Source organism: Ammospiza caudacuta, chromosome 9 (genome assembly GCF_027887145.1).
Source record: "Ammospiza caudacuta isolate bAmmCau1 chromosome 9, bAmmCau1.pri, whole genome shotgun sequence".
Lineage (NCBI taxonomy): Eukaryota > Metazoa > Chordata > Aves > Passeriformes > Passerellidae > Ammospiza > Ammospiza caudacuta.
Genome location: NC_080601.1, coordinates 16,517,309 through 16,542,105, shown reverse-complemented (window position 1 = coordinate 16,542,105; position 24,797 = coordinate 16,517,309). Strand labels below are relative to the sequence as shown.

General features: G+C 35.5%; 1 protein-coding gene across 7 annotated transcripts in view; it reads right to left on the bottom strand.

Moving 5' to 3' along the window:
* KCNMA1 (potassium calcium-activated channel subfamily M alpha 1) overlaps positions 1–24,797 on the bottom strand; it is a 409,069-nt gene that overhangs the window by 150,912 nt on the left and 233,360 nt on the right. For all 7 annotated transcript variants that reach the window (XM_058810475.1, XM_058810473.1, XM_058810476.1 and 4 more), the window contains one exon: positions 2,589–2,664. In XM_058810475.1, the coding sequence (XP_058666458.1) occupies positions 2,589–2,664 (76 nt within the window). The remainder of the gene's footprint in view (positions 1–2,588; positions 2,665–24,797) is intronic.

Here is a 24,797-nt window from a genome sequence, read left to right as displayed (position 1 = left end):
CCTTTAATCCTCATATCTCAGTCTATTCCAGGAGTAATTTTCATTTAGAGGTTACGGTAATTTTTTTTCTTACTGGAGAAAAGGAGGAGAAAATTTCCCTGCAATTGCACTAAATATTAAAACCATAGTATTGCCCAGTATACCCTATCAATTATTTCATCTTCGCATTTTTTATTTGTTATTAGTGCCAAATGCACTGAAATGCCTAGGTCTAATTAGTTCCATACATTTTCATATAAATACATATCACCTCAAACAGAGAAGTCTTCTCTTTTGCTGAATTTTTAAATAATAAAAAGTACTTTTTTCTCCCTACTTTAGTTTCAGAGCTAGTAATGATATACTGAATTTTCTATCCCAATTCAACAATTCAAGGTCTGTCATTGACTCTTGGTCTTTATGTTCACAAAATTCATAAAATGTCAAAAAATTCACTAAAACCTTAGAAGTGGACTGCAAAAAATGCTAAAATATCTTAATTCTAGAAGATTTTTTTGCCATCCCTGAGCAAAATAATGTTGCATTGGCAGGCCAAAAGCATATAACACTCTATAAGTCTCTAAAATAATAATAAAGGTCTAAGGCCACAGTATGTAATTGAAATCATTGATTGAATTTAGGGAAGTAAATTTTATTTAACTAATACTAGATTTGTTTAAACTACTAGTTTAACTGCTCTAACTTGTACAAATTTTTTAAAGATTGTCCATCAATCACAAGGGCTCAGCACACTTTATTTTTTTAGGAAGCAAAATAATTCAAAACCAGAAGCTCTCAATTTAAGAGTATTGTGGTACTGTAAATAGAAAATGTGTGCAGCATGTGAACTGCAGTAACGATGATACCTTCAGAATACACTGAAAATTTCTCATTAAAGGTAGCAGTAATAAATGAATTTTCTAGATTGCTGCTTTCTAAAAGCTAAACTCATAGAAATCATTAAAAGAAACCTCAAGCACTTACACAATCAAATTTATGTCAGCTGTAACTAGAAACTCTTCTAAAACAAATTGCATTCTGTTAATTTGTTTTAATTTGACACATCCATTAAAAAAAAATAAATGTTTTGTGAACATTATTCAGGTCATTTCAGGTTAATAAGTATGGCAACAAAGAGAGCAGACATGACTTTCTGTTGCATTACCAGGAACAGGGAGAGACATAAAAAACTGTTTTGAGGCAGTGACAATTTTTCAGTTAAATAAATGATGTTAGTATGAACTGCTAAAAATGAATTACCTGATTGAACTGAAACACTCATATAAGAAAGTTTTACTTTACAGGCTTTCACTAATCAACATTTGAGGTTTATAGATATTTTGGAAGTTGTATAAATAATCACAGAGATAATGACATCTAATATAAGAGTAAATTCTGCCCCAGAGAAAGGCTACTTCAGTGAACAGGTCAATCTTAAATAAACCAGCTCCGAGTACTTTGAAAGTGATTAATGCACATTTATGGATCTGGAAATTCACCAAATCCCCCAGTACTGAAGGGGCTATTAGCTTTTATCCAAAATCTCTGAGTTTATGGGGCTTCTCTAATGACTGCCATTTCTTATGGCAGAGTTGTTCTGCATGTTAAATCTTATTCTCCATTCCCATACTGAGAATTCTGAGCTATGGGACCTCACCTTACATTCTTTGATGTCTTTGTTTGACCAGAATTGGCTTCCTTCCAGTAACTAAAGACAGATAGTGTGAGAATTTTACAGCACAGAGAATAGTTTCAAGGTTGGTTTAGGGTTGAAGAAACAGCTGTTTACTGTGAACCTCTACAAATTTCAGTACCTATTTTCCTATTGCTACAAATTATCACAGCAAGGAATGGATTTACCTGCATATAAAGCCTTCACAGATCTATAGCAATCGCTGCAGAGAGGGGAAGTTTTCAAAATGGAATTGATTTTACAGTAATTATTGGAAGCTGTGGTCAATACTTCCCCTGCAGCCTTTTAGAGAATGATGAAAAACAATGTGTCTTCAACTGCAAGGCATGGGAAGGTTTCTCCTCATTTCCTTCGAAATGATCTTTTGTCCAAAACTGTGCTTTTCCTGCACAACATTGATGTATTAATAGGCCAAAGAACCAGTAAGCCAGAAGGTTAATTGAAAGTTTTTAATTGTTATATGGAAGAAATACTAAGGACAATGAACCCAATATAAAGATAGCTCAGTGTAAATTTAATGATTTTTGATGTGAAAAAAGATCCTCAGTTCAAAAAAACTGGAAGAACCACAATGAGAATTTCTCAAAATACTTTTTAACTGTATACTATTGAATTAATTTTGATTTCAGGTTTTTCAAGACAGCAGAACACAGACTGAAGAAGCAATGTTTAATCAGTACACAGCGATGTAAATCATTCTGCTTTTAATTTATCAACACATAACCTTGCTCGGTATTTCAAACATAACAATGCATCAATTAAAATGATGACATAGCAAAAGATGCTGTCACTGACAAATCATTCATCAGCAGAAAAAGGCTTAAAGAATAGATAACAAGTGCAGGGGGGCCCCAAATCAAAGCTATTTACATTCTGTCACCAATTAACTAAATCAGGATCCAAGAAAAAGTCTTACCTTGTTTTAAGTATATTCAGAAACTGCAAGATTTCTGAAAACTGTATCAGTCTAAGGGCTCTTAAAAATCTTAAACCTGCAGTAAAAGAAAACAAAGTTATAGTGAAGAATAATTCAAGTTGTAACAGCATATCACAATGACAGTGATCAATTAAATCAAAACAGGTAACATACAAAATGTCAAATACCTTTAAAATGCTCTTCCATATTTAATTGTTCAAGGATCCTTAACAGGTATTTTTCAAATTTTTTTTACGTTTATTTCCCTAATAACAGGTTTATCCTACCAGAAAGTGTTAATTTTTGTAGGAAGTAATGGAAAGAGACACACAGGCTGAAAGCTGAGGGGGAAAAACCTCACTGAGGTTTCTGTTGGCAGCTGCAGTGCACATGTCCTTCTCTTTCAGGCTGTCAAAGACACAGGCAGGTCTGATTTTGCTTAGTGAAAAATAAGAGATCATGGGCAAGAGATCTGATAACCTGGATAAAGTAGACTGTATATGCCTGATTAAATTTGGTAAATCTTAATGACGTAAAATCTTTTATAGTAATAATGCTCCCTATCTCCACTCTCGTTTCAAAAACCTCATGCAGGAAAACCGAGAAATCACACTTTTTCTCTTGAAAATGGCAAATTTACTATAATTCTTTCCATCAGTCTATAACTAGAGGAATACATTACATACCACTATTTTTAAAAAAGCATTTTTACAAATAAATAGCATTTTTATGCTGAAATCAGATTGCGTGCATAGCAATTCCCAGACAACTAAAAAGTCAGTAAGACAAAGAGTGTGTGTGCAAGAGAAACTAATCGAGAAGATTAAGGGCTTAAATTATTAAAATAGTCTTATGCTGATAGTAAATGATTTGGCTGCAGATCTTTGGCATATGAATGAAAGTACACTCTGTACTGTACATATGCAGAGCTTAGAAAATTAAAGTAAAGCATGAAGGATAATTTCTATTAGAGAGTACAGCCAGGAGTTACATAAAAGTTGTGTAATGTGATATTGCAACTGTAACAAGAAGGTCCAGAGCAGCTTCTTCTCATAGATTCTCTTTATTGACATCTGTTTTACCCAACTCCAGTGCAGGAATCCACTTTTTATTTCTAGAAACTTAAGGAAATACTGATCCTGGCAAACATATAAACCTGGTCACAGCTTTCATCACTTCACTGGAATAAGAGGCTCCCCTCAAGCAGAAAGGTGCATGTGGCGAGATGTGCTTATATCAAGAAGTTTTTCCTGCAGTATTATTGGACAGTTGTTAAATAAAATATTTGCTCTTATATTTTGCCTTATTAAAACTCCTAAGTAGTGTTAAAGTACATTCCTGTCTATTATATGGATATAAAGTTTCTTTTTAATTACTGACTGTGGGTAACTCTGAAAATTAATCACAGCTTGCTAAATGGATTCAGGGACCTAAATGAAAAGCAATAAAATGAAGCTTAATAATGCTAAATGTCAGATCCATTTGCAATTAGAGAACGATAACTTTGGATCACATTGTTGAAACTGTGAGAGACACATCCCTCTGCTCCACTTCCAGGAGTTCCCACAGTTGTTACTCCAATCCAAAGGATGTGGTTAGACAGGGAAGGGGAGGATCCTTACTAGCAACCATAAACCTTCCAGCTCTTTTTCATCCAGCTGCTTTCCTCACTCTGCTCCCTATAAACTTTTATGAAACATGGCTGGAGTGAAAAACACCCTGCCTCTGAAATGTTTATCACTGCATCTGAAGCTAATGGTAAGATCATTGCTATGTTTCACAAAGAAACCTGAGAAACATCTAAGCTAGCAATAAAAGCTCTATCTCCAAATCCTTGTAAGGCTTAAGTTATATTTTAATAGTTGAGTCATCATATGATAGATGAAAAATACTATGGATTCAATGTGTTTTTTGTGGAATAAGAAAATCATTATAAGTGAAGTCCTGCATTTGCTGCAGCCCACACAATTATTAAAAATTTCCTTCAAGAACAGAATTAGGAAAAGCAAGAACAAATCACTAGAGTGTTTGCTTGGACATTTAAACTACAAAATATGGCTGGCTCTCAATTATAAAAGCCAAAGCAATTATTACATGGCAAATTAATTCTTTCCAGTATACTGAAATTTCCTAGGCATGAACAGATTTCCTATTATATTCCTACATGTATTTCATTTTATGTGATTTTCACAGAATCATACAATAGTTTGGATAGGGACAAATTTTCAAGGTCATTTTGCCCAACCAACCCTGCAATGAGCACCTAGATCAGGTTTTGCAGAGCCCTGTCTGGTTGGACCTTGAATTTTTCCAGGGTTGGGGCATCTATCACCTCTCTGGGCAACCTGTTCCACTGTTTCACCATGCTCATGGTAAAAAAAAACTCCTTATCTGTATTCTAAACAGCCTTCTGTTATATTGAAACCATTACCTTTTCTTCTATTGCAGCAGGTTCTGCTAAAAAGTCTGCTCCCTTCAGGCACTGAAAGGCCACAATAAGCTCTCCCCAAATCTCTCTTTCCTCCAGGCTGAACAACTCCAACTCTCAGCCCTTCCTCACAGAGAGGTCTTGCATCCCCTTTTTTGTGCTGAGTGCCCCAGAGCTGGACACAGAGCTGCAGGTGGGGATCCCAAGAATGGAGAAGAGGATAGAATTTCCCCCCTTGCCCTGCTGCCCATGCTGCTTTGGATGCAGCCCAGCACACAATTGGCTTTCTGGGCTGCAAACTCCCATTGCTGGCTCGTGTCCAGCTCCTCATCTCTAGGCACCCCCAGCCCTCTGCAGGGGCTGCCTCCAAGCCTTTCCTCACCCAGCCTGTGTTGGCACTGGGGGCGGCCCACAGGCAGGTGCAGGACCCTGTACTTGGCTTTGCTGAGCCTGAGGAAATTCCCACAGACACACTTCTCACACTTGGCCTGGTCCTGGATGGCATCCCGTCCCCTCAGGCACCCCAAGTGCACCACTCAGCTTGGTGCTTCCTGCACACCTGCTGAGGGGCACTCACACCCACTGCCTCACAGCTGAGACCATGCCGCCTCTTCCAGGGCTACCCCCTTACCGAGAACAGAAACAGTCGATATTTGTTTATGCGTCAAAAATAGAAAGCAAAATTCACTCATAGGAGCCGCAACAAAAATTTCCCATTCCTCAAAGCTGTTTCAGCTACACATACAAATGCATACAGCTCTCTTTCCTAAGCAAAGTTTGTGTTTTGTACAATTGGGGAAGAATTTCTTTTCTTATGAAATACCTACAAAACTGTTTTACATTTAAATGATTTCACCAAGAGTTGAGATATGGTAAGTTTCTTATGAATTACAGTGAATTCCATTCTAATTTTGCACATTCCATAACCCTGTCTGCTAAAGTTAATTGTAAACTGCAAAACAGAATGCTCAGGAAATGCTTCCTACTTTTTCTCCATCATGTAACTTAACTTTTTCTTGGCAAGGAGTTATACATTTAAATTTTCTTATGGGATCTGATCAGAATAGGATTTAATCTGCTATACGACAAATTACAAAAAAAGTAAGTACCAAAATATTTAATTTACACCAAATATCTTTCAAATAAAAGAAAAAATACACAGATAAAATAAAAGAAGGACCTCAGTCTTCTGCTTCTAAATGGATGACTAAATATGCTTAGGATTTGGAGTTCATTTCAGCTGCAATATCCAAAACAAAGATAAGATATTCATAGATATCAAGACCAGAAAAAACTTCTATGATTATAAACAATATGAACAGACAAAAACCAATATGAGACAAAGTTTTTTAATCAATAGCTTTTGCCTCTAGTACAATAATTTGAGTTGTAGGTATAATGATTCAAATAAACCTTCAATGAACACTTCAACTCTTCCACAGGATTATTTTTACTGCAAAAATATTTGTTTAGCTACTATGTTGCCTGTGCAGCAAACAGACTGTTTTCAAATTACACTGAAAATATAAAATATGTGAAAATATATGAAATGTAAAATATTTCATATCATGGTATTCCACCTAAAATCTGTAAAAAATGGTCACTAGGAGAAGCTGCATATTGCCAAAAACCCCTGAAATCAGTTTTAAAGAAATCAATTATCTGTTCAATAGGAAGAATATGCCGTGCTGAACTACCAGACTACATCTAGAATATAGCAGGAGTACTTTTTTTCTGACCCTTTACTAAGGACCCAGCAAAATGGATGGATTCTGTAGAACAGAGTAGTGATCCTGACACGGCCAACAGACTATGTGCCAGTAGCAACACAATTACAGTAGAAAATTATTTTATCTATAAAGCTTACAGCAAGAGTATTATTTACAGCTTTATTTGACTTTAAAAGCAATAGGGTATTTTCCTGTCTGTCAGATAGCTTTGCACTCTCTCTGCTGAACTGATGCTTTCCACTGGACTAATATACAGAAGCAACCAGGATTAGCTATAGGTTGCAAACCCCAATCCACCCCCCCTCCCCCCCACCAAAATAAAAAAAAAGGAAATTTCCCATTTTAAATCTTTAAAGGGAAAAGCAAGGAAATCATGACAACTATACGTATATGATTTATAAATGAGATTCTCATAAATAGAAAGAGGAGTTGGAATATTTCTTCATTCGACATGAGAGGTCACTCGAGGAGAACAGCACCAAGCATTAAAGCATTACATTGTTTCTCACCAATGAAATATGTAATCCCCATCTTACTGCCTTAGGCTGCTTTTTTTTTTTTCTAAGAGACAACAGTATGTCCAAAATATTGGTGTAAGGTTTCAATACACAGAGATTCTGTTTGCCACTTTTATTCCTGACAAACCATTCACCCATTCATCAGAACAACATCTTTATCAAAGCTATCAATGGCTACTTCCACCCTAGATTTCATTAAGATCACACAGTTTACTGAAGTCAGAAAAAAACCCAGAATCCATATTTAGGAACCTTTTTTGAGACAGAGGATGGAGGGATAATTTTTAGGATGCAAAATAATCCCATTTTGAACATCTTCATAGAATACAGCAGAATTTTCTGAGATCTTACTCCCTGTAGATAGACTTGAAAATGAAAGCTCAAACTGAAAAAAAAAGAAGAAATAGAATGGGAGGAAAAGAATCTGTCATTCCTTGAAACCAACCCAGACAAAATATTTTTATACATTTCCCCACCTCTGTTATGCAACAGTACAAGAGGAGGGAATAGCCTGCAGTATGAAAAAAATCAATGCTCTATGACCAGGATGGTAAAACTACAATCAAGTTTAGAATAAATCTTTCTGTTGTACATTCCTTCAACTTGCTATTACACCTTTTAAATGACAGCAGCTTCAAACAAAATTTCTTGACAACACCAACACTGCAGAATATTACATTCCATCCTTCAATAAAGACTGGATTATTTGATTCTAGGTGAACAATGAACCCCTTTGCTGGGGAGAGAGAAGTATATTGCATAAGTTTGAGAAAAAATTCTTCCTATAAAGCAACTGAAATACTGCAGCTTTTTCTTTTTAAGTTGAAATATAAAACAGAATATCTTTTTTAGAAGATACAGTAATATTAGCACCAGAGACAGCATAACAGTTCTGAAGAAAAAGTTCAGAGTTGGACCTTACCCCAGTATGAGCCGACCCTATAACAAGACACCAAGGAATTTCGCAAAGTGCGCTGCTCTTCCTTTTCGGGGATATTATGTCCAGGTTTGACACGATATCCATTTTTGAACAATTCTCCATGAGATTTTTTACGCCTTCTAGTACTTTTGTACGTTTCTGTACGCGTGCCCCCAGAAGGGTTGTGGTAGACTAAAATCTTGCTGGGAATCATGACTGTATCTTCAGCTCCAGAAGCACTGCAGCGAAGTACTGTGATGCAGTCCTCAGTCACAGCACTCACTAACAGCAAAGATGGTCACAGATTTATACCCTTTCTTTTGCTAATTCAGTGTCAACAAGGAGAGACAGCTCGGAGTCCTTTCTTAAACAGAACTTCTATTTGGGAGCAGATTTGTTTAACTGGACACAAGATAAAGTTCCCCTTTACCGGTTGTTATCAGAAGATAATGCAGTATAATCTAGTTCATTTCCGTTAGCTTGAAACAAACAGAGTGAATTCAAATACAAAACTCAGCTTGACAAAACAGGCTATCACAAACTGGATAGGCAAAACAAATCACAGAAGCAAGCAGGCAGCACAGATGCTCCTCTGATCCGAGATGTATTAGAGCTTAAAAGCCATCTTCTATCCGGATATTACCACATAAGCTTCTTTCAGATACATCAAAGAACCACACCCATTGATTCAAAACCCACAAACATGATGCTGTTCACTTGGAATGAACAAGTACTCCAGCAAAGAATATAGCTCTTATAATATATGTACATAAAGGGAATTATTTACTGTGTATTAGTTTCTTTGGCAAGCTCACATGTCTGTTTTCCAGTTAAAGTTGGTATGCAGAAGGCAGAGGTAACATAATCAGTCAACTCTTACAGGATTTATCTCAGATGAAATTAAAAAACCTCCAACAAATAAACACAACAACCCTTCCTCCAATCCCAGTAAATGACAACTATCTTACTGAAGGAAAAAGAATTCAAACCAATTTAGCCATCAAGCATGAGCGCGAAGAATAGAGTCCACAGCTCTCTCCAGCTGACTTGCTCTGTGAATATTCACAAAACTGGAGTTTTGTCCAGTCAACTACCACTCTACAAATCAAAAGTAATTATCCTCTTCCATTTCATATGATAGATTTTCTTCATGATTTTTCCTGCTTTGAGCATAATACACAAACTTCATTGTGTAAAGCTATCTTCATTTTGAGGAATATGCTCATTGTTTCTTTTTTCTTTCCCCTTGTTTTTGGCCTCAGAAGACCCACAAATATAGCAATGCCATCTGGAGTACAATGCAAAGCAGACACAAAAACAGGCTGCACCATGTGCTTATATGAAATACACAGGATTTCAAAGCATTTTGGAAATGTTATTAAGGGGTGGACTGCCAAATATAAAGGGGATTGTAGTACACAGAAATTTCAAATTATAAAGAACATGCAGATAGTGAAGCAAACTACTTCAGTGAGTCCTTTACATTGTAACCTTTAACACTAAGTTCTTACAAACAACCTGGTTATGCTCCCACTGGTCACAACAGTCAGGTTCCACTGAGTCTGTAGGGATGGGGTTTATGTCTGCATGTGACAAACATCCAAGATTTATCTGTGAGCACTTGAATCATTCCTCTCCAACTGAAAAGATTTTAATGGGGTAGTACTTATCTGTGTTACTAATCACATCTTGTACAGCTCAAACTGAATGCACGTTCTACTTAACTTTTTACCATATAAGGCACACTATTTTCCTTTCCTTCTGTATTTCCTCTTGACTAGTATTGTAATCTTGTTATTATCCAATTTTAAACCTATCATTAGTGCACTTTATACTTAGTACAGCAAATGTTTGGGTGTAGAATCCATTTACCTTGAAAGCCTGGAATGTCTCTAAAGGAAAACAGGACCTAAGTAATAAAGAGCAAGAGCCACGCTGTTTAGTTTACATAACCTATTATTTTGGTTTTAACAATTTGACAGTATTGTTTAAACTCCTCAGCTTCCTGGCATAGCCAGATTTTTATCAATTTCTTTTCGGTCAAGGCACTGCTTAATCTGTCGCATACATCAAAATTTGAAAACATAAATTAAATGACACAAACTAGGATTATATCTAAAGTAACCTGCTCAATAAGTTCAAAAAAATGTATATAAATTTGAGCAGCAGCAGGATGATGGTATATTGTGCTGACAAGCATTCTTAACATCACAGCCAGCCACACAAAGCTACTGGTATTGCTCTCCTGTGCAGACACTTCTGCTTTCCAAATAACTATTTTTTAGAATTTTGTTCTACAACTCAATTACATAAGACATCTTCTTATTTTCAGTGACATTTAGAGTTTGCTACCATCTATAACATCAATCTATTACTTGGTCAATTTTTTTGTATTAGATGTAAAATTAGATTACAGAAAATTGTTCTCTGCAGACTAATTTTTTTTTTCAGCTATCCAGAAAAGTACCTTTTAAGTATTCTAGCTTAGATGAACATCTGAGTGAAAGCCTGGAGTCCAATTAAGCACATGAAGGTGGTGCCATCAGTAGACCATCACTGTTTCCTGCCCCTGTGAAGGACATGGTCCTTGGCCTCCTGGTCTGAGGTAGACCCAAAACTCCAAAGCCCTGTGTTATCAGCAGTACCTGAAATGTCTGCTCTGAAGTATTTAATCCAAACTAATCAACAAACATTTTGTAATAAAGAGCTCTAGAATGACTTTTAACAACCTATTTTGCCTTCAATGAATCCAAGGTACTTACAAGTTTTTCATATTTTCTACAGAAGCATACCCTTGAAGGACATCATTCCATGACCCTTCTTGAACTTGTCACAAAAACAGATTTACATACTTATGGAAGTACTGCTATGATTAAATGACCACTTGCTTTCAAAGACCATCCAAATGTGAAGCTATTAAGCTTAAAAATGCAGGAGAAGAAAGCAAGACTTGTCAGCAGCTAAGCTCCACTTTACCTTTGGCTATGCAGGGACTAGGTACTTGCTATATCACCTTGAAGGAGAGCAAGGGAAGATTAGATCCTGCCTCAGAAAACCAATGTAGTGGATAGAAGTGGGTATCACATTATTGTCCTTTAAACCACAGGTTAGACATGGGTGATGGATTTGCTGTGCTTTTGTGGGATGCTATTTGCTTATAGTTTGCTCAAAACCTCAATCTGCAAAAAGCCACAAAACACAAGGAAACCTGCCAAGGAGAAACCTGCTGCAGAGAAAAATAACTGTTATATCCTCTGACTATTCTCTCCTTGAAAATTCATTTTTAATTTAATTTACAATAAGTGAACACAGAAGTTTCCCAACACTACCTTTCCTCTCTTTTAAATTGCTGCTTCTGAAATGACAATGTAAAAGCCATTTGCTGTACACAAAATGGCCCATAAAATTTTCATTGCTGATATTTCAAAAATGGTGAAAGTATTATTCATAGAAAAAAAAAAAATAACCTGCCATGTCCAAATTTAAAAGCTCTACAGGTTGGTCAACAACTACTTTTTAGTACAGCTTTGTAGCAACATCTATAGATTATGACAAAACCAGAAAAATGCTGCCAAGAATTTACCACTTATTAATCTCACTAAATTATTTAGAAGGTAAATTTACAATCGAACCTTGAGTTCCTGAGAAAATGCATGTAGTTGCATTATTTATTTTTAACCTCCTAGTCTCAAAGTCTTAAGCTATTAAACCATTTTCAGAAAGCTTGGCATTAGCAAGAATAAAACCAGTCACTCCATATGTAAAAATTCACTTTCCTGCTTTACACCACTTCAGGCAACAACTGTGTCATATTCCATAAACCAAGCACAGATATAGCCAGTAGTAAATGAAGAACAGATCTTTGCATTAAACCAGGGACCATTAACTTGTAAACATTTTATATTACAAAAGAAGTATTATCCCAGCAAAGTTACGTTGGTGCCATTTTTAACAAAAGATTGAAACCATGAAGGGAAGAATAACCATATTCATATTGACCTAGTGGGTAAAAAAGAGTTTAAAAGGCAAAGAATTTATTCAGCTCTCGTTTTTCTCTTTTTTTCATATTGTATTTGTGTACTCCTTTCCAGATACTGTGATTCCATATTCAAAATAGATGGAAAATATGTCTTTTTTAATTCCGTGATTGGGGAGAAAAATATTAATTGTACAATTTACTGATGGTGCTACAGAAACCATAATGCGCCTTGAAAAAAAGAGATTAAACCCCAGCAAGCTAACCTTGCAAAGAAGGTTGCACTGGAGGTTGGAAATTTGGGGGTTGCTTTCTAAAGTGGCCATTACAACTCAATATAGAGAGGTTTCCCTTCCTGAAAAACCACAAGTTAGCATCTTACATAATTTTCCCTGGCATTCATCAGGAACAAATTGCACTAAAATCAGGAATGTGCTATTTTGAGAGGCTGTAACCATAGGGCAGAACAAATGATAAGAACAAAGGCAAAGGAAGGGCAAAGGCCAGATCTGAAGCCTGACTCATGCTGCAGGAGGTTGATTTAAAAAAAGCCTTGCAATTCTGCCTGTCTTTGCTCCCGTGAGTCACAAGGCACAGGCCATAACTGCCAAAGAAACAAGGAGCATGCCATGAAACAGGGCTTGACAAGGAGTCAAGTATTCCACTTCTAATCAACTAGTATGATATAATGCATCCTATTCAGTGAGCCTCTTCAGCCTTTGAGTTGCACAAAGAAAATAGTTCAAGAATGGATATGAGCAGATACATGCAGATAAATTAATTATGAGAAACCAGTTATGAAAATGATACACCACAAAATCCTGTATGTGATTATCATCCAGGTGCAAAAAATTCTATTTTCTGACAAGATAGATGACAAATATTAAAAAAATATTTATGCTTGTCCTGGTAAAGCAATAGCCTTTTACTCAATATACAGAATGATTCCTTGCATATTGTGCAAACAATAAACAGTATTTCTGACCAGCTGTAGGATTAAGAACTTAGTCATAAAATTCCACAGAAGTTAAAGATTATGGTGTTTTTCTTTTTGGAAACACAACTCTTGTATAGATCCACACACTGTGTTTCAGCATCCCTTATTTCACCCCAATCAGTACTAAAAAATAGTCTTCACCTCCTCAGCAGTGCATCATGTTTAAACACGAGGTCTGAGAACTGCAAGTGCCAATTCATCACTAAGAGTGAGTCAAGAATAAAGCCAGTAAAGGAAGGAGCATTTAAAACTCTCCTCTTCTAATTCACATTAGACAGAAAATCTGTGATCTGCCTACTGAGAAGAAAATTCTCGCATTTTCAGGTGCACAGAAAGGCTTTCCCTTAAAGGCTGATGTTGCCCAATCAATAAGAGAAGATAGTGAAATTTCTGTGCACTATCAGAGTAGATTAGAGCCAGTGCCTAGTAAAGTAGGTGTCTTAAATTTTCCTAGAAGACACTGTTCCTCACATCTATGTATCTTTGGCTATTTTCCACTGAATGCAGCATATTTCTTACAGGATCTGCCTCACATGCCATGATATAAAATTTTATCTAGATTAATTTCCCAGGTGAGAGTGAACATGAAAGAATTCAGATGATATTTCCAGATGTTTCTGCTCTTACAGTGCTGATATCTGCACTTTGCTCTGAATAGGAAGGAAAGTGAAACAACACAGAAAAAAACAAACATGGAATTTAACAGATAATAAAAGCCCAAATAATACCATTTGCTTTATAAAGCATGCCATCTCCTTTTAATTCATATTCACAATATTACACACGTAGAAACTCCATCACGATATATGTTGCCTGCACACTAGCCACTATGAAAATAACTTTTTCTTCAAAGTTATCATTGTCCCAACCACATTAGCCATCAAGAAACACTTCATTAATTATGCTTGAATAAGTATCTAAACTTCAAATAATGAAATTGCATAGAATATTTATAAATTATGTATCTACAAAACAAATTTTAATATTTTCTAAAAAATATTTTGAATTTATTTACTTACATATTTAACTAATCACTTCTGTTAGTAATTAAAGATTGAACTTTTACACCCATTACCTACAGCAGCCCTAACATACACACACATTGGTAAGAACCCCTCCAGGACTTAGGATTTTTGGTATCAGGGAAGATGAATGTTGAATAGGAAACATTTTCAAAGGCTGCATTTTGAAAAATAAAAATAAATAAATAAATTTGAAGGTTGTGGAAGATATTCAAACCATATCAGGAATTTATATTTATCTTGCTGTGATTCATTCTTCTGCTGTCACAACACTGCAATCAATACTAGAACTTCACTGGCTCCCTTGACTAACTTCAGAGAAAAGCATCCCAGAATAGAATTAAGTAAAATTGAGCAAACTGTTAAAATGTGAAAATAATCCTCACTTCACTTTCAGCATGGAATGTCAGTGCTCTATTTGGCTACTAATATTCCATCTAGCTCTCAGCAAAAAAAGACCTCCTGCTGGGCTCTGCAGGTATGATCCACACCCCCAAGCCCAGTGCCAACTGCAATTACTCCCTGTCTTCAAGCAAATGACATTTTGGATGGCCATGGGGCTGCAGAGTGCGTGAATGGAACTGGCATTAACTGCTGGCTGCACAGGGCTTGGAAAGGCACCAGTGTGGCTCTGTAGTGCACCATGAGCTCTCCCATTCACAAAAACTCCTTCAGATTTGTAGGAAAACGCACCACATGGTGTGGGGCTGATTAAAGAAAAACAAAATCAGCAATTAGGACCACAATAAAGCTGACAGATAATTTCTACAGAGAAGCAGAGTAACTATGTGATAATGGAGAACTAACGCCTAGAGAGTTTTGAGTACCTCAGAAATCTCAAAAAACATTTTGCTCTCAGTCATCTGTGTTTCTAAAGGACTGCAACAATTTACTTTTGATTATGAAGATTATGGTTGCTAGATATCCCAACTTAAATGCAAAACCTCTTCAAATTGAACTTCACGCTTCAGATGATAGCTGATTCATTTCAGCTAAACATCCACAGTGATGCTTCAATATTACTGTTTTGAATAAAACCAGCACTCCTTGAAGGATAATGCTTAACAAAATGCTGTGTACTAAACCCGTCTATGTAGCACAGTTGCATCTGCCTTACTTTATAAAAGGTGATTTTAAAAGATGGCAAAATAATTTCCCTGTATAAGTCACATATAACCGCAACAATAAAATGGCTGTAGAAAAATAGTTTTATAGCCGTTTTACTTAAGCAGAAACCCTCATTTTTCTAAGGTTTAACACTATTTTTAAATTAAAATACGCATTATTCTCTTTTTGTATTTGCCTCATGTTATATATTTACTAGCAACAAACAAATGAAATCATGAAGCTAAATACACTACTTTTCCGACATTCAGCTTTTGAATCAAAGCGTATCTGGGGAGATATCATAGGAAAACCTGCTTCTGGTAAATGCAATTTTGAAGACAAGTTAAGCTTAGATATCTGAAACCTAAAATACCAAGAAAACAATTTTTTCACTTCATATCCCTTTATACATACCAAAGCAGAGAAGTTCACTAGATAGATTTAGAGAAAAAAATCTTTAATAACTATATAAAATTTATAAATACAATGTACTGACTTTTACATAAACAATTAAAAACTAAATGCCTAAATGAATCAAAAATGCACTCCCAAGTTTAGCAGCATCTTCTTTAACACCATTACAAATTAAAGTTTCCTGAACAGAAGAAACTAAAAGAAGCAACAAAAAAGGAGACAAATCTAAAGAACCTGTATATCCTGACCTCTGAGCATCATTAGCTTTATTGGCAAACTTTCTGGCAATCCATTAGGTAAGCCACTGCAGCGCAAGTAGCTATGGAAGAGTCATAACTTCAGAGATGTTTTTGTGGTGCAGAAATATGTCCTTCATTTAACAGATTGCTCTGATGTGTTTCTATTTTCATTCAGCATTGGAGATAGTATGATACTAAACACTGCTGAAGGTGATAACAAGGTTAACAAAGGCTAAATATGTGTGGGTCAGCAGTGAATCAAGTGTAAGCCCTGTATAATGAAAGAGCATAAATACAGAAGTACTAGAGAACGTTAACCATTCAAAAAATTGATGTGAAACTAGTGGCAAATTGTGACAAACTATGAAGGATACTGTTCCCTTGACTAAAGTCAACATTGTATGAAACTGCCATATGGTATAAATATCTTGCAATTCAAAACTTCAGAAAAAGCCTTAAATATTTCAGCTGTAAGAACACTTCCCAAGTTTTCCTTCTCTATATGCTGTCTGTCTGTGTATAGCAATATACTGCAACTGTAAAGACAGAACAGTGGATAAAGGAACAGATTTTCAGCCATCCAACTATTAATTCTGAAATGTCACATGAGCAGGAAGGTCAAAACTTAACATATTCACAGAATATTGTGAGGTGGAAGGGACCCACCAGGATCTCCCAGGTATGTGGCCCATACAGGGACCGAGCCCACAGCCTTGGTGTTACCAGCAGCAGGCTCTCACCAACTGCTCTTCTCATACTGATATGGAGCACTGAAGCACAAGAAGTCATCCTTCCTAATCCCAGTGGGGTTTGGACCTCTCAGGTGATGGTCAAGCAGTGCATGTAAATGACCATATTAATGAAGTTTCCCCTTTTGCATGTAGAATGATAACAAGAGTGAAAAATCTTAATCAAATTCTCTCTTGACTTTTCTTAGTTTCATACCTATAAAGTAGAGTGAAATAATTGCCAAAAGATTACAGGAAGGATATGAATGATCCAGTTTAAATAAAATTCCAGTCTCAGGTGAGTACATCAGTTCCATCAGAGCCCTTTGATATTCAGAAAAAACAGACACAGAAGAACTTTCTCAAGTCTCATATGGAATTCTTAACTTCTAATCTTTCTAGTGAAAGCCCAACTATCTTTGCATCAGTTTATACCAACTTCAGTCTCAACAGGATTTGCCTTTGATTAATTCAGTCCTGCAAAAACGTCAGGAGGAACACAGATATGCAGTTTGGGGTTTTTAATTACTTAAACTGAATAATGCATCTTTTCTTAATTCCACATAAACCTAGACTCACGCACCACAGAGCACACTAGAGGCACACTAGGCACTGAATTAATGAGAACTACATGGACATTGCAGTACTTCTGGTCCAGAGTTTATAAAATAAAATAGTTTCTTTGAGCAGTGTTACAGAAATTAGAAATGCAAAATGAGCCAAAGATCAGAAAGAGTAACAAGAAATCATGGAATTCATGTTAAAAATGCCAAAATAGAAAATGTCATGTTCTAGGTATAAGAACTTCTAGTTTTGGATTTGGGTAGAAATCAATTATATTATTTATAAAGTTGCTTGTAAACAACAAGCATTCAAAATTCAAAGTTGAGCAGATCCCACTCATCAACAAACTAACACAGATTCAAAATATTTTAAAAAATACAGTAAAAAAAGCAACGGATGAAGCTATCAGGGGAATAACTACAGGATAGTGTATAAAGACTAGACTGAATGCCTACAAGGAACTATACATATTAACTTACCACCTGGGAGCCAAGAAATGAAATTTTATTTTGAACTGGTCTTTCAGCTGGCATAAGATAAGAACCAGTAAAATTAAAAAAAAAAATAGAAATCAATCTAATCTCTCATATTACCAGTAAAGAAACTGTGCAAGTCAGTTACATGCTGTAGATAGTTCAAGAAAATTTGGAAATCATCTGACTGATGATAATGTGACACTAAAAGAAGCATTTTTAATTTCTCCTCATTCAAGTAAACACAAATGCCCGAAGACAAAATAAATAATTAGGGGTCCCTCAGCAGTTTGAGGGAATGGGTTCTCTCCTCTTATTATTCCACATTTGATTAAAGAGAAAACTCAACAGTCCAGGTAGCCTTCATTTAAGCAGAACAACTTAATTACAGAGTCAGAAAGGCCACTGAAACCATGAGAGAATCCAAGGGCAGTCATAATGTAATTAAACTGATAATAAAAAGCAGGACAAAAGGAAAATAGCCTGTTTTTTGTACATAACATCTAGTTATTGAGAACATATTTTAACTGGACAGAAGAAGGATATGGAGTGAAGAAAATTATGTAATATCTATTAAGAAATGGAAATATTTTGCTATTAAAGGAAATTGCAGCGATTTGTTTTTCAGCATAAATCCTTTATACTTGCTGTTACTATTCTTTTATTATCCTAGAGGGGAGTATGACTGAATTAATTCTGAGCAAAGTTAAAATCCATTATTATAAACAACTTCGAATTTAACAGTCAATCTACAACAAAATAGCATTCTGTGTTTCTCAATCACTAAATTTGGCAGACTGATCTTTAACATTTATGGATTGATGTCCAGAAAAAACATGACATAGAACACCAAGCAACGATGACAACAGATAATTTGGCTACACCAAGCTAAAGAAAAGTCTAGCTGCTTATGCTCCTTTATGAAATATACATGAAAACAGCTTGGCTTACAGCCTAGTACCTGAAAAACATATGCTGAAGAACATTAATATACCTGTAGAAGTTCTAAATATTATAACCCTGAAAGAATACTGAGTATTCACTGAAGGGAGGGTTGGTTATATGACAAGGAAATCTTACCAGGAATTCCAATTCAGGTCACTTAAATGAAAAAACTAATAATGTTTACTTTTCAAAAAAAAAAAAAAATCCAGTCCAAAATAGTATATTTTTTCCATTTAAAAACAGCAGAACACAAAAGGAATGAAACATTTATGAAATATATTAACCAACCACAGACTTACTGCATTGCAACGACATTTTAATCGTAGCATAGCATGACTAGAAACACGGTGGACATTTCAGTAATGATGGACAAAAAGCAGAAGTTTCCCATGCATATTTTATTTCAGAACTTAGAAAAAGCCAATCATGTAATGACTGCATACTTGCCTTCCTAATGTGACTAAGACGACTGAGGAAAATGCAAATAAACACGTCTGTTAAGCCAGACATTTCTAAGTCATGTCTGGGTAACTTGCATCCAATAGTTTTTAAAATTCTTTGGGCTACTTAGAGTTGGTTGTAGGCAAGTCTGGCACATGTAGTTTATAGAAGTTCCAGAAAAAAGTTTATGTTATTTCCATAAGCTTGAAAGAAACAACCATGAGCCTATTAATTAATCTCAGACAAAACAAAGAATTCTACTACAGAGTATTTGAGTAGTCAAGATAAGTAATTATTTTTAAGTATACATTTAGAAAAGCATCATATGCCATTAGCTTTTCCATTAAATGACATCTTTGAGTGACAGAGCTATAAATACTGATGTAATTTACTCAGCATTGCCATGGCACTCATTAAATGGACTAAACCCCAGGGAGTCTTAAAATGTATCTGGCATGTCTTCCCTGGAAGTCTAGTCAGGAATGTGTTCTTGACCTAAGTTATTTAATATTTCTATTAATATTCTGCCTTATAATGCTAAGCAATGATATATGAGGATGAAATTCTTGGTAATGAGAGTAAGTTAGTGACAAGCAGGGCTTGGGATCATGTACAGCAGGATGGCAACAAACAATATGCATTCATTTATAGGTAATATTTGCGTGAATTTAACTGTAAATTTAGGACTGGATAATATTTTTTCTTCCACTGAAGGTAGTCAGGTTACTTCCACTGAAGGTTTTGCTCAGGTTATAGATGAAACAGGTCAAGTTAGTCCATCCAGCCAGGCAAATACAATAGGAAGCACTTTTTAAAGCTATATAACCGTTATCAGCTATGATACTAGCTTTCAACAGCTTCTCAAAATTCAGAAACTAGGACTACTTTTGGGCTAAGCCAGCCACTCATTCACACATGAAAAAATAAAAAAATCAAGATATCCCCCTGCCTATCACCCCTCCCCATCAGAACAGAATTGAAATCAGAATGTTATTGAGGTCATTTTTCTGTGCAATGTTAAGTACCACTCACAGACAGAGGCAGACTGGGAACAGTTGATTTAAATTATCCTGTTTGCTTTGAGTTCACAAAGGTAGGGAAGCAAGAACACAGTTTCTATGCATGTCAGATGACAGACATTAATGACACAGAAAACTAGTGCTGTTCCTGTGTTTCTGCTCTGCTCCAGTGTCTTTTGGCTACTTGTTTGACTTCTCATCAGTGGAGGAGAGAGAAGAGTATAGTCACAAATGAGTGCAACAATATCCATAAAAATTTGTCCTGGATTAGGCAAATAAATACTTGTCACAAGGTTACCTTCTGGCCTTAACATTGCAGCAACTCAAATGCCCGTTGGAAAGAAAGTATTATTTTAACTGGGGCCCTATCAACACATACATGCTCTGTGAAACCTGAACTGATTAAAGGGACATACAAAAAAGCAAAAATATTGTCTTCAATACAATGCCAATGTGATACAATCCATTCAATGACAGATTACTGACAAATCACCAAGCACACTGAACATTTAAAACTCTTTTCATTAAATTCATTGATCCCTGTTTGAAGGCTTTTGCAGTGTAGAAAGAAATGTTACCATACATAAAAGCAGTGCACATGCACACATACATAAAATTCTTCTAGGAAGTTTTAGAGAATTTGGCTTCCATTATATATAAAATAATGCATAACTTAAGTAAAATGACCCAAAAAAATACATCAAAGCTGGATAAAAGATGCTAGTTTTGTAAGAAATATTGTAGAATTTTGATGTGCACTCAAAGATTCCACCAACAGATGGCAGAAATGCACAACACTTGATAAAGTTATTGCAAATTACTGCAAATTTAAGGTGCTGAGCAAGGGGGCTTTGCAACCTGTAGATGCACCAAAATCCAGTAAATTAATGCAAAGTCAAAGTGGTATCCCTATAACCAAGTTATCAGAAGGCTTCTTTGTGTCAGCATAACTAAATTCCATTAAACTGTTTTCTAAAAGGAATCAAGTATTCTACAGTTTGAAATATGCTTTCAGGATGAGCTGTTCTGTAGAGATTATGGCAAGAAAGTCTACAGGATATTAAAACAAATGTTTTCATCTACAGATTTTTAACTAAAGCTTCATCTTGAGGAACACTTGCTGGATGGGCAGAACGCTTCACACCATCACCTTAACTACCTTAATAAGACACATTCAATTTTTCTCCAAATTTATCTCTAAACCAATTTCATTCTCTGATTCAACAAGAAACCTGAATTTCCACCAGAGTTGTTAGAAATACTCTTCTCTGACCAGGCATTGATACTGAAACCACAAGTCTCATCCAAAATGAATTGACATGTCTCGAACAGGACCTGGACAGAATTTGAGCAAACACTGGAAAAAATTATCTCCTTCCCAAACTGCACTAATCACCACCTGAAGAGATTTGTTCTCTATGCTTTGCATGTGTCTATATTTGCATGTGTTGTCTCTCTTCTTTACCCCACTATACATCTCAAATGATTTTCTGAAAAAAAAGTACAGCATCAGCAGCAACTTAGACTAAAAAGCATGTGAGGAAATAAGGATGAACAAAAAATCCTCCTGATAATAGAATTTATAGGAATCAAACAGTTTCTATCACTTGATTTTCTGTACAGTAGAACAGATGAAACATACGGTGAGATAAAGGAAGTAAAATTGTTTAAAAGACCTTTTTTATCTTTAATTTCTGTGATTCAATAATAAGACACTATCAAATTCATATATTATGTTGTATTGATAACTTTGTATTAATATCACAATCTAAGGCTGATTGTTCCTCATTCACATAGTCTTGAAAATGTGAAGCCAAGATCATATTTCTTATGTTAAATCCCCCTCTAACAATACAATCCTGTCAAGGCAATTTAGTTCAATACAGTCAGATCATAAAATCAATATTTCTTTTTTCATAAGCATACAAGTACATGATTAAACGCATTTCAGATATTTGAACTGGCTTTGCTATCACAGAAGACAGAATAAGGGTTTTAAGTGTGTAAAGTGTTATTGAGTCTTTACTAAATAAAACTGGAAGACATTAACTTGTTGTAGGACTCTCCAATTTTTCAGACTGCAACCTATCCAAAGGAAAAAAAGTCCTGAATCTGAAACTTAGCTAGGATACTCAAATTATGACAACTTTGTGGTTAAAAAACCAACAAACAAAATTTACCATGCCATTATTTCTCCCATTGCAAATTATCTTTGTCAAACAATCCTATTAGCCTACCTTCACTTGGACTATAAACAATAATTTGGTTAAAATAATTTGGAAAAATTATTTTATATAATTAATAATAATAATTTGGTTAAAATTCACGGAAATAATTTGGTTAAAATTCACTGCCAAAGTCACCTGTAACTCATTCTTCCCTTGGGAAGAATCTCTCCACTCTGTAGAATCCTGCACCTGGAGAACTGTCCTACTATTATCAGAAAGTTTCTTGTAGAGAGTTGTGCAAGCAATACATATGATTTGATAAAGCACAGCTGTAGCTCATGAGCAAGTATCTACACAAATGTTACTGTTTGCAAAACTGTTGGAAAAATGTCATGGGGATCTAGATGAAAATGAGCATCCAAAAACACACTGATGTTCATTTCTGTACAGTTTTCAAGTCAGAACATAAGAAATTATTATATAGCACGATAAAGCACTATACATCACTAAATTATACAGATTCATTAAAAATTTCTTTCCTATCTCTATTTCCTCAAATTTGTCACTAATACATAGCTCTTTTCATATGCCAAATGCACTCTTTTCATGTGCTTCCTTTTCTTATGCTGTCCTCTGCACGCAAAAACAATACCACAGAAACCCTTTCTGAAGGATTTACCAAATCTAAAAATCTGCTATTTTGCAGGTTTGAAGTGCTGTTTTGCCTTCATCTTTACTTTAGACATTGATCATAATGATATTCCTAGAAAACTTTTGAAAAAGTATAATCTGATCTGTCTTTCAATACCAAATGTTGTCTGCAAACTGGAATCTAGGTAGAAGACTAGATTTGAAATATCCTCTATGAATACTGATTGAAAATTTAATTCATATACAGCATTTCAAGATGCAAAAATATATGTAAAGAACAGCTGAATACAAAAGAGCATCAGGGAAAGGAGAAGGCTTCACATACTAAGAGCTGTACAATAGTTGAATGATGGCATTTCTGAGCCAGCATAAGAACAGAAAAAATCCACTGGCCTTCCACTTCTCTACACGATCAGATGATATATCCAGAGCATGTCCTCTGCTATGCTTCACATCTTTCTGTAAGCACTTACTGCTCCATAGGCAAAGCTTATAATTTATTTAGGATAGTTTGGTTTCTTTAAAATACTGCTCAAACTGTGGGTCTATAGTGATACTAGTCAGTTAGCTAAACCAGGACAGCTCTTGTAGAATTGGGCATTCAGAGCCACTTGGGAACTTGGATTCTGCCAAGTACTTCAATGAACTCATTACAGCTGACTGACATGAATCAATAATGAAATAAACTGGAAAGATCCTGATGCACAATACATTCCAGATGGTGTGTTTTATTTTGGCTCCTAATGATCCTGAAATCTAAAGCACACAAAGGAAACCTGCTAAATCATTAAGAAATTCTTAAAATGTGCCAATGTTGAATGATTTTTGCCTCACTAAAAGGCAAACCTCCCTGCTAATCCTACAGAAACATGGGAACAACTTGTGCAAAAACCACAACTTATTTGTTCTGAATCCCCCTCAGCAGAAGGATATCTCTCTCAATTACAATATTTATATAAAAGAAAAAGGCAAAGTAGCCATCTAGCCTGAAACTAAATAATATGGTCTAAACACATTCCCTTCCCCTCTACTCACACACTCAGTCCTACCGGGGTATTTACCTACATGTATGATTTGAGCCCTACAGGCAGTAAATTTGGCCATCCCTTTCAAAGGTGTAAAAAGGAATATACAGGCTCCATTAATACACTTTGATATATTCACTTAAAAATTCTTTCATCACAGCTTCTCAAAATAACTTTCTGATCTAAATTAAAGCTATGTTAGGAATCCAAAACATTCACGTTTCTGAATTAGTGAATGATTTCACTAAGGATGATTTATCTAAAATGAAAACCCCTCTGGAAGCAGGTGCAAAGCTAGAACATTGCAAATACGTTATTCCTAAGATGACTACACTAAAAAACACATCATTTTTTTGCCTCAGCAGGTGATAAATGTCTCAGGGAACTCCACAAGGAAACAGGCAAAGTGGGGTTATAAACAAGAAATCAAGATCAAGTGATGTTGGTGTAATTAAGAGATATGGAAATTCTTTCAACCCTATGAGTGCTCAACTCCTCCTGAAAACTGACATAAAACTTATGAAATCCATGCAGCAGAAACTGCTAAATGTGCAAAAGCTCTCATTATCCCTGTCAGTACTGTTAGCTGGATTGCTGTGTCACCATGAGTCAGTCAATTATGCAGTCACTTTCATGAAGGGTATTCATTCCAAATAATTACCTCTGCCTCATTTCCCAGAGTTTGTGGTCTTGCTACTTTCTCATTTCATATTCCTTTTCAATAGATTCTGTGATTCTATTTATTCTCTCAGATAGACTTAATCTCTAAGGACTTCAAGCTCAAAGTTTTTGGGAAACTCTGATATATCCCATACAGGAGTGAAAATCCATCCCTCTAATTCACA